At 34.5% G+C, this 9816-nt stretch overlaps 1 protein-coding gene across 2 annotated transcripts in view; it reads right to left on the bottom strand.

Moving 5' to 3' along the window:
* Positions 1-9816, bottom strand: part of PLOD2 (procollagen-lysine,2-oxoglutarate 5-dioxygenase 2) — a 101702-nt gene that overhangs the window by 7513 nt on the left and 84373 nt on the right. Inside the window, exons 13-15 of one of the 2 annotated variants that reach the window (XM_074298400.1) lie at positions 5901-6042; positions 3045-3107; positions 526-639 (exon numbers count right to left, since the gene is read on the bottom strand). In XM_074298400.1, coding sequence (XP_074154501.1) covers positions 526-639; positions 3045-3107; positions 5901-6042 — 319 coding nt within the window. The remainder of the gene's footprint in view (positions 1-525; positions 640-3044; positions 3108-5900; positions 6043-9816) is intronic. The other variant, XM_074298401.1, reaches the window with a different exon arrangement.

The raw sequence follows: 9816 nt of genomic DNA, 5'->3' as shown, positions 1-9816 counted from the left end.
GAATCCAAGTAATATTATCTTCTCTAAACCTGGACCTTCTTCATATTCTGAATGAGACAGCTCCATGTCCATGAAACATTTCTTAGAGACTCTTCATGCAGTTTCATAAGCATTCTGACATATGTTTTAGAAGAGCAAGATTAAGTAAGTGTTTTTCAAACCAGCGTCTGGAATTCTACTTATGTGCATCAAAGTACAATCCGTCATGTTGCGCTTGCTCAAACAAGTGCTGAAGATGAAAAATGGGAGGATGCTTTTGAGAGAACAAAATATTGATGCCTTCCAGATTGATGGAAACCATCCAGTCTGAAGGAATGGCTAATCCCACTTAAATTTAATTTTCACATGTAGTAGAGAACTCAAGGTCAGCTCTGAATGGTATTAAATATCTAGTCTGGACTATTGCTTGAGCAACATGCATGTGCATTTTGTACCTATTACTCATCAATCATCAATTATCCATGTGAGTTATAACCATTCAACATTACAGGTAAATAAAGTCACTTTTCACTCTGGGATACATACCACAGGATTTTCAAAAATCTGCCACAGGTCATTATTATAATGGGAAATATTGTAATTAGCAGTAGATAATAGCCTTCCAAACTCATGTCGGTTAGAAATGTACATGAACACACCCTATACAGCAAAGACAATAGTATTAGCAAGTTTAGGTGAAAACAGCAAGAAAACTTAAGCAAAAAGATAAAACCATTTTAAATAAGAATGTTTTCTTTTTTTTAATATTCACAAGTAGACATGCATTTTCATTTTTGCTCCAATGTATACATGATTTATAATGTTCATTATTTTGCTGGTTTTCTTTTTAATCAAACACACATACACATAAACAGTTGGCATCATTCATAAACAACTTTAGAAAAAATAGAGCTAGAATGAAATGTTTTTATTCACTGATTTCTAAAGCCATTCATCAAAAAGTAGAAAATATCTTAGAAAAGACAATTGAGAATTGGCTTTGAAACCAGGAAGATCTGGATTCAAGATCTGATATCTCCTGGTTTTGTGTAAGTCACAAAAGTCTGAGACATTAATAACTCTCAAATATGATAAATTACATGAAAGGTGCTGACCTGCATTGGTACAGGAAGTTTCCTTACCTAGGAATTCCCTCTACCAATGAAATTACAGGTTCAGTCTTTCTTTATCACTTTTTAATAGTAACATAATAAGAAATTCAAAGGCAAAAACAGTTCTTGTATCTTTTGTTTCCATTCTCTTTAAAAAATGACAAATTCTGTGAAAAAAGGAGCAGCATTAAATAAATACAATTTATAGCACTAAATTTTGTTGTTAGATACCTACAAAAGCAGGCTGCCACTATAAGTAATTAAAGAAAAAATCAGATCCTCAAATTAAGCATATAATAATCAACAATCAACTCTTGAGTATATATTTAATAGGACATAGCTAGTAGAACAGTATCAACAAATGTAGCTCATGCATGTTTTCCCAACCTCATTTTCGTCAGATCTCTGATATAGTAGATTCATTCTCTCTTTTAGTTCCAAAGAATATCAACAAGGACTTTAAATTTAGTCTTTTCTTCCTTTTTTGGGGAGAGGGTCCAATAATATATATGATATTAAGCAAGGAAGACAAAGCTGCTCATCAGACTACAAATAATCAAGAGTTGACTGGGTCACCAACATATAAATAGAGATAAACACGTTAGAAGAAGGCTACCATGTAGAATATCAAGTATAAAGTAAATGTGTTTCTAAAGGAAATGGTTTTTTAATACCTATTTTTTCAGTCTCTTAAAGAAATTTGGAAAAATAAGTTTTCTAACTATTTCTTGATATTACATTTCTCCCACATCTCCATCCTGAACCTGTCCCAGAATCATGTACAGTTTAGTTTTTGTTTTTTGTTTTTCATTTTTTGCTGTTATTGTCTTCTCCCCAGGGGGGGGAACCAAGATTTTCAAAGACAATTTTAAGACTGAAAAAATGTTAAAATAACACCATAATGGTAAAAGATATTAAGCTGTATTCAACTCTCAATCCTTTCACCTACTACTGATGAACCTCCTTGAACATAGCTGCGCTGATCCTCTGCCCAGGCAACTGTGGGTCTGTAGAAAAAGCCTTTCAGGTTTTCTAAAACTTCCCAAAACATATGCTAAGGATTAAAGATCACTTCTGCATCATGATGAGCTATCAAAATAGGATCCTGTGGGCATATGTTCGTCTCTTCATGACCCCATGGCTTAAAGCACACCAGACTCTCTAACTTTTCTCTCTCTCAAAGACTGTCCAAGCTCATGTTTGCTGTTGCCATCTATAGGGAACCTCTCCTTTTCTCTCATACAAACACGCAAAATATTAATCTAAACTTAACTAAGAAAAACCAACAAACCAATCTCCATTCTGCCTAACTCTTTGTAAATAATATTTTTTCTATTTTATTCCATCATTTCTCAATCACTAAAGTAATAGGTTTTCAGAAAATTACAGTCTTCAACAACAATAAAAAACAGATCCACATTCTGACTTAAGCCATACAAACAATTCTGATAACTCCACAATCCTATTAATAAATGATGAACACCATGTCTGACTGTGAAACTTTCAATAATAAAACCAGACTGTACCAAATGAAACCATATCATACCCAGTTCCAAACTACAGTTGGTTATAATAGCAATGCCCTGGAAAAACTATTTGCAAGCACATTATTAACATGATTTACAGAAGGGGAAAATGTGAGAGCAAAGTCATTTGAATTCCTAACCCATAAATACCAAATCAATGTATGATCACTAATGAAAACCCGGTATCCATGACAACCACTTCCACACTCCATCAACTTTCTGAACTTTTATAACAGTTCACTGCAAAAAGCAAGCCCTCCACCCCCAGCCCAAATAAACATAGTCTAAAATCACAATTATATGTCTATGTGTATCTATATACACAAAATATATCATCATCAAAATAAAAAGTTACAAAAAATAAATTTACTGTAAGATAATATACTATATCTGACATTAACTAAAATATAATAAAATAAAATGAAACCTTTGGGGGGCTGAGCATTTGGAATGTTTCCGGAGTAGGGGAGTCTTTTTCCCTTTGTATACTCTAAAATGAAGGAGAAGCATCGTGTAAGTTGACCTGCCATCCTCTCTCTCAGGTATTCTTAGATAAACAGAAAATAATAGCCTTTGATCAAAAGCTAACATTCTGAAATGTCCCACATGGACAACATGCAGTAACAAGCCAAGCTCACAACAGGACAAAGACACAACTCCAGCCCCTGTTTCTATTCATATATGATAACAAAGCTCGTGCTGTAGTAGGGTTTGTTTTTGTTTTGAGCCACGGGTTAAGAAACAGATGGAAGACGAAGGAGAAGGCCATTCTGTGAGGTGCTGTGAAGTCAGATTAGCTGAATACAAGCTCTTGTCGTGCAAAGATCGCAACTGCTAAAGTAAAGAATATTCAATGAATATCACAACAAAATTTATTTTGTATGAAAAACAAACATGGTAAAACATCACATGCCTTGGTTAATTTTTTAAAAAGTACTTGCCAACTTTTTTGAACATTTAAAAATCATTTTATAAGCTAAGATAAAGCTAACATGGCTCCCCAAATATTTGACTCAAATGCCACCTACTATATGAAGTTTTCCTTGGGATCCAGCCAATGCTTGCCACATAGTAGGTACTTGATAAATAACTGATTAACTATACCTAGTTGGTAATCATTTTGGGACTTCTGAGATTAAAGTGATCTTAACCAATCAGGTATCTACACTAATTTCAGAATTAATACATCAAGCCCTGAAGAGAGGTGAAAAGAGGTCTTTCCTAAGGAAGAGTGGCCCAAGTTGAAAATGAAGCAGGTCAACCCCCCAGGTCAAACAGAATGCAATCAGATCAGAAATAGCTCCTGTACTTCCAGGCTGGGTTATTCAGAGAGACCTAGTATTGAAAAAAAATTCTAATTGTTAGTAAACATAAGTGATATTAAAAAAATGTTTCATAGTAAATGTAATGAAATGTGCTCAAATTGAAATAGGAGACAACAGGCCCAGGCCTATGACAATGCTATTTATTTATAAATGGATTGGGTTCCAAAAATTCCAATTGCTAAACATTTGTTTAACCCTTGTAAGTGATGACTAGGATACTTGTGCTAAAGAATAAGGATTTTTAAAGGAATTTAAATTTTTTTAAATTTAAAAATTTAAATTTAAAAAAATTAATTTAAAAAATTTAAATTTAATTTAAAATTTTAAAAAAGAAAAATCTTGTATGTGAACTTGAAAAAAAATTATAATCAAGTATTTTGGGGCCTGTCTATTCAGTAAGACATTCCTTCCATCCATTATATCAATACAATGAAAATTCATGAGGAAACCTACATCCCAGCATTGCTAAGGGCATAGTCACAATTTATTCTAGTCAGATCAACTATAAATTTTAATATAGTTTATATTAGATATAACATAATTTATCATATTATATTTGTAGCTATTTAGTAGGATATTCAATTATTTTTTTTTTATTTTTGTCACAAGTATTCCAAGTCAGAATTGGGATCATTGGAAATTCATCTGCTCCAAGCAAATAGCCAGTACAGTAGCATGGCCACTGTTCAATAAATATTTGTTGATGAAGACAACTTCATTGTGCCAAAGAAAGGCAATGAAATGCTTGGGGGATTCAGCCAAAGGGGAACTGCTTGTCACTAAAAGATTCAAAGATTTTTCCTACAGCTAGGCATTCTGGTGTACTGCAGTAATGTCAAACTCAAAAAGAAATCCTGGCAGGCCACAGATTGAGTCAAAAGAAAAATACACGGAGAAATCAGCATTATCTCTGTTGTATTCTCATTTATTTGCTTAAACATTTTCCAATTAAATTTTAATCTGGCTCAAGGTCAATGGGGGAGTTTCACAGATTGGAAATGAATTTGACACCTCTGGTTAGAAAGAATGATGGCTTCAAATTAAGATAAACTGAGATTGGGAATCCAATTTTGAAGTTCACCAGTTTTGCTTCTGTGGGAAAATCACTTAATTTCTTTTGACCCCAAATGCATGTCTAGAAACCAGAATAATAATACTATTAGAGATATACCATAATATTTATTTTACTTGTCTTTTATGAGGATCAAATGACATGATGTTTTTACAGAGCTGTGCAAACTTTCAGTTGCTTTAAACTGTTAGTAAGGAAGATGATGTCAGCAGCTATTGAACAATAACAAGAAAAGACACTTATTATGGTGGCCACTGGCTACCCAGTAAGTAACAAGGTCTTGGCTGTCTGTTCAGATATAGGGTATTCTAAGTTAATGCAGTAAGCATCGATTAAATACTTACTGAGTATAAGTGCACTGTGGTAGGTGTCAGTAATACAAAGACAAACAGAAAATAGCCCTCTCTTTCAAGGAACTGACATTCTTCTAGAAAACACTGTTTTTGCAATTTTTAATAAATTCAGGAAAATTTCAGAAGGCAGAAGCATTAACAACCCAAGAGGAATAGACAAAGCTTGAGGCAAGGGGTGAGGATTCTAAGGGGCAAAGATGAGGAGGGAAGGTATTCCAGGGATAAGGATAACCTGTGCAAAAGCACGCAGGCCAGAGATACAAATTCAAGCATTAGATCATTTGGAATGGACTGTCTTATAATTATTAGTGATAAATTACTCCAACCCATTTGTTATTTTTCTCTTTGGGACTGAAAGAGAAAAATGTCATCCTTAAAAAATAATTTGGCAAGATCATTCCCTATTTCTCTAGAAAGATATTTCAAAAAAATTGGCCAGTACTCACAAGTAGAGAGACAATACAATTCAAACATGATGACAACAAACCAGAAAAGCAAGAAAGGCTTAAGCTAATTGCCATTTTGCACCTTACCATTTCCCTTGCATTTCGGCAAAGAGCCATATCAGGGTCCAATTTATCTCGGACAAAATAGTTTCTTTCTTTCATCTCAGATCGAAGAGTCTGCCCTTTAATCAAGTACACATTAGCCATGTATGGGATATTCCATACCCCTCTATGAAAGTAAACAGGAAACATTCTTTAAGATCACAAATGTAAAGCATTTCAGGAAGTATTTCATCTATTTGCACTGATAATTTCAAAGCTTTTCATGTGTAAATGAGGTCATTAGAATCCTACATTCAGAACAGAAACTTCAAAGCTATCTGCTTCAGTTCTTTCAATTTATAGACAAAGAAAAGGAGGCATGCAAAGTTGTGACTCCTCTAGGTCACTTAAGTTTCAGAAGTTAGTTTTTGGATCTAGTTCTTGAACTTCAGAATCAATTCTTGCTTCCACCATTATCACCCAAAGAATGCAATAAAATACTCACTGATAATTTACAATATGTTAAAAAAAAAAAAAAAAAAAAAAAGAAACCATCAATTGCAGGCATCTTGGAGAAAATCCAGTTTGGAATTCCTGCTTGCCAGTTTGAATAAATAACACATCTCACACTGCAGCATTGCAATGAACCTTGAAGCATTGTTTTTAGGCAAGGATCTGAGGCACTTTGTGGGCAGGAATGAGCCATGCTCTGCAACAGGCTCAGTCCAACCCAGGATCAGAACTGGGATGATAGATAATTTAATTTGCATTGTCTTCTGCTATCCTTTCTAGCTCAAGTTTAGACCACTTGAATGAAGAACAAGCAGAGGAAATCCTCCAGATTATGACATGTGGCTTGGAAAACAAGCATGGAAGAGTTTCACTTTGCAGAGATTCATTTTGGATGCCTTTTTCTCCATGAAATCTTCTCTGACTTCCTGCAACTGAAAGTGAATACACCTTCCTGGGTCTCTCATACCTTTCTATCTGCTCCTGAGCACTTAATAGTTTTCATGATGATTATTTGTGTGTATTTGTATATATGGAAAAGCAGTTCAGCGAAATGGATAAAAGGCAGTACACAACCCCTCCCAAGCCAGGACAAATCTGGATTAAGAGTTTCACATCCATCACATAATAGCTATCAGACCCTGGGCAAACTGTAGCTTTCTAAGAATATAAGTTACAGAGGAAATCCATTTTGTGTAAAGAATATGTACATTCAACATCCTATGCTTTAAATATAGGCTGCTACATAAAGTATGTTCTAATGACAATACTGTTCCATTGAACTGCATCCCTATTCAACAATATTTTTAAATTTATTATTATCAACTGGCATAACCTACATTAAAATGTTCTGACTGAATAAATGGACCAAGCTCAAAGAAATAAAGCCTTGATACTTCAATGGATAGAAGCTCTCAAAGGACTAAAGAGGAAACATCTTTCACTTCCTGCCAGAGCAAAGATGAATTTATATTACAGAATGAGATACCATTTTAGACATGACGGAAATGAGAATTTGTTTTGCTTAACTATTGCATATTTGTTTGGGGGGAGAGGACCTTTATTCTTTCACTCAATTGGGAAAAAGAATAAGCAAGAAATAGAAAATTATTGCTTAGTAAGAAGAAAATAATTTATAGGAAAGGGAAAAACATACAAGTTATAGGCTAATAATATAACCACATTAGTAGTAGGGAATAGTTTCCCCATTAGGACTCTCTTGTGCCAAAGGAATTATACATTCACTTTTGAATAGATCTATCCTATAGCTATCTGGCTCTATGACTTTATCCACACACGTATACACACATGAACATGTATTTGTGTGCATATATGTATACACCTGTGTGAATATACATGCGCACACACACATATATGAATAATTTTCTGAGGCCAAATTTGTCTTACTGTTTTTAGTAACTACTAGCACAGTGCTTGCCACCAGCTTAAGCTCTTAGCCAAATTTGAACTCGTGTTTTCCTGAATTTAGGCCTGGAGCTCTATCCATTGAATCACCCTGCTGCCTCTCTCTCTCTCTCTCTCTCTCTCTCTCTCTCTCTCTCTCTCTCTCTCCTCTCTATATATATAATATATATGCATCATAATAAATACATTTGTGGTTATATGTGTATATAAAGCCCTACTCTATAAAATAATTGTGACAGACCTCTTGATGGCAAGAACTATGCTATTTTTTTCACTTTTACAGCCCTGACATCTAACATAATATCGTTCAGAGCGTTATTTCATAAAACAAAATATCCACAAAACATCCTATCAGCCTTTTGTGAAAAAGGGAGGGGGCAAGTTGGTTTCATCTTCTGCCTTCTACAACTTGAAATATAAAGCGATCTATATTTTTTCCTTTGCTTTCTATTCTTTTGTGATAGAGAGAACTTTTCCTATTGTTGACAAAAGATTTTGTTTTCAAACTTTGTATACATCCATGAGAGTTGTCTCTATATAGATTATAATATAGAGATTACATAATTACTAAGGAGGAAACAGTTAGTCTGTTTTCAATGTCTTTTTTTTCAGGATATTCCTGGATCCTTTCCTTCTTGTCCCAAATATCTTCTCCAGTGCTCTCTCTCTCTGTCTTTGTCTGTTTCTGTCTCTCTACCTCTACCTCTCCCTCTCTCTCTCTCTGTTTCTATCTCTGTGCCTCTGTCTATTTCTCTACTTCTGTCTCTCTGTCTGCCTCTCTCTCTTTCTCTGTTTCTCTCTCTCTCTGTCTCTGCCTCTCTCTGTCTCTGTTTCTGTCTCTGTCTCTCTTTCTCTCCCTCTGTCACACATACTCACATTCATACACACACACATACACACACAAATACAAACATACATAGACTTTCTAATTATACTTTCTAATAGCTTCCACAAATATGCAGGGTCTTAGCAGTGATTTCAGGTATCTAACCCCCAATCTTGAAGTCTGTTAAGTGTATCCAAGAAGTCTTTCCTAGTCCAGATGGGACCATTCTCAGGTCTCCAGAAAGGGTTCTTTAAAGATTTTATAGTCCAAATGCTGGTTGTGAAAGAATGGATTTTCCAATTCTAACAATATTGTACAGAATTGACTCCTTGCCCAATATTGTTTTATGTACTACTAGCCCCACTAACTAAACCTATAGGCATATATCACTAATAAAAGAAAGACATAAACATTCTAACTGAATAAAAGGACTAAGCTTAAAGAAAGAATGCTTTGATACTTAAAGGGAGCTTCAATCTCAATCACAGTGACATGAATACTTTCTTCACCTGTGTTGATCCTAACCTATTAAGGCTTTCTTGTTCTTTACCTCTGTATTTTACCATCGTCAATGGAGAGCCAAAAATGGGTCTACATTGTGGAGGATCAATGGAAACAAAACCCCTGAAAGGGTAGACCAATGGAAATGGGCCACACAAGGGTCAGAGTCAATAGAAATGAGTTCCAAAGAAGGAAAGAACAATGAAAATGGGTTGCACATTATGGAGGGCCAATGGAAACAGGTCACACAGGCTGGAGAGCCACCATTTTGGTTTTTAGCTTTATTTTAGAGGTTTCCATGCTCAAAAATTATCCCTCAGGGCCAGCCAGCTGATGTAAGACTTTCCATACATATCTAGAAAGCAGAAATAATGTGTTGCCTAGATTGTAATCATAGCATTTCCAACATGGCTGAACTGGGCAGAGTATGCCGTCCTTGGGAGTGAAATCAATAAATTTCATGGCAGAAGAAATCATTAGATTAGTGTGTTCTGATGTTAAAAAAAAACTTGTACATTATAAAAAAGCTTTCAGAAAACACCTTTTAAAATCTAACAAATGAATGTAGAAAAATAATCACTAAAAGTATATATAATAATTTATTTTTAATAAAACTGATGATTTGACAGCACAATATCTTTGTTGTGCTAAGACTATTCTCCAATATGGATTTTTGGATATGAATTATTATATTATTTT

The sequence above is a fragment of the Sminthopsis crassicaudata genome, chromosome 3 (assembly GCF_048593235.1).
Source record: "Sminthopsis crassicaudata isolate SCR6 chromosome 3, ASM4859323v1, whole genome shotgun sequence".
Taxonomy (NCBI): domain Eukaryota; kingdom Metazoa; phylum Chordata; class Mammalia; order Dasyuromorphia; family Dasyuridae; genus Sminthopsis; species Sminthopsis crassicaudata.
This window is presented reverse-complemented; position numbering and strand designations above follow the sequence as displayed.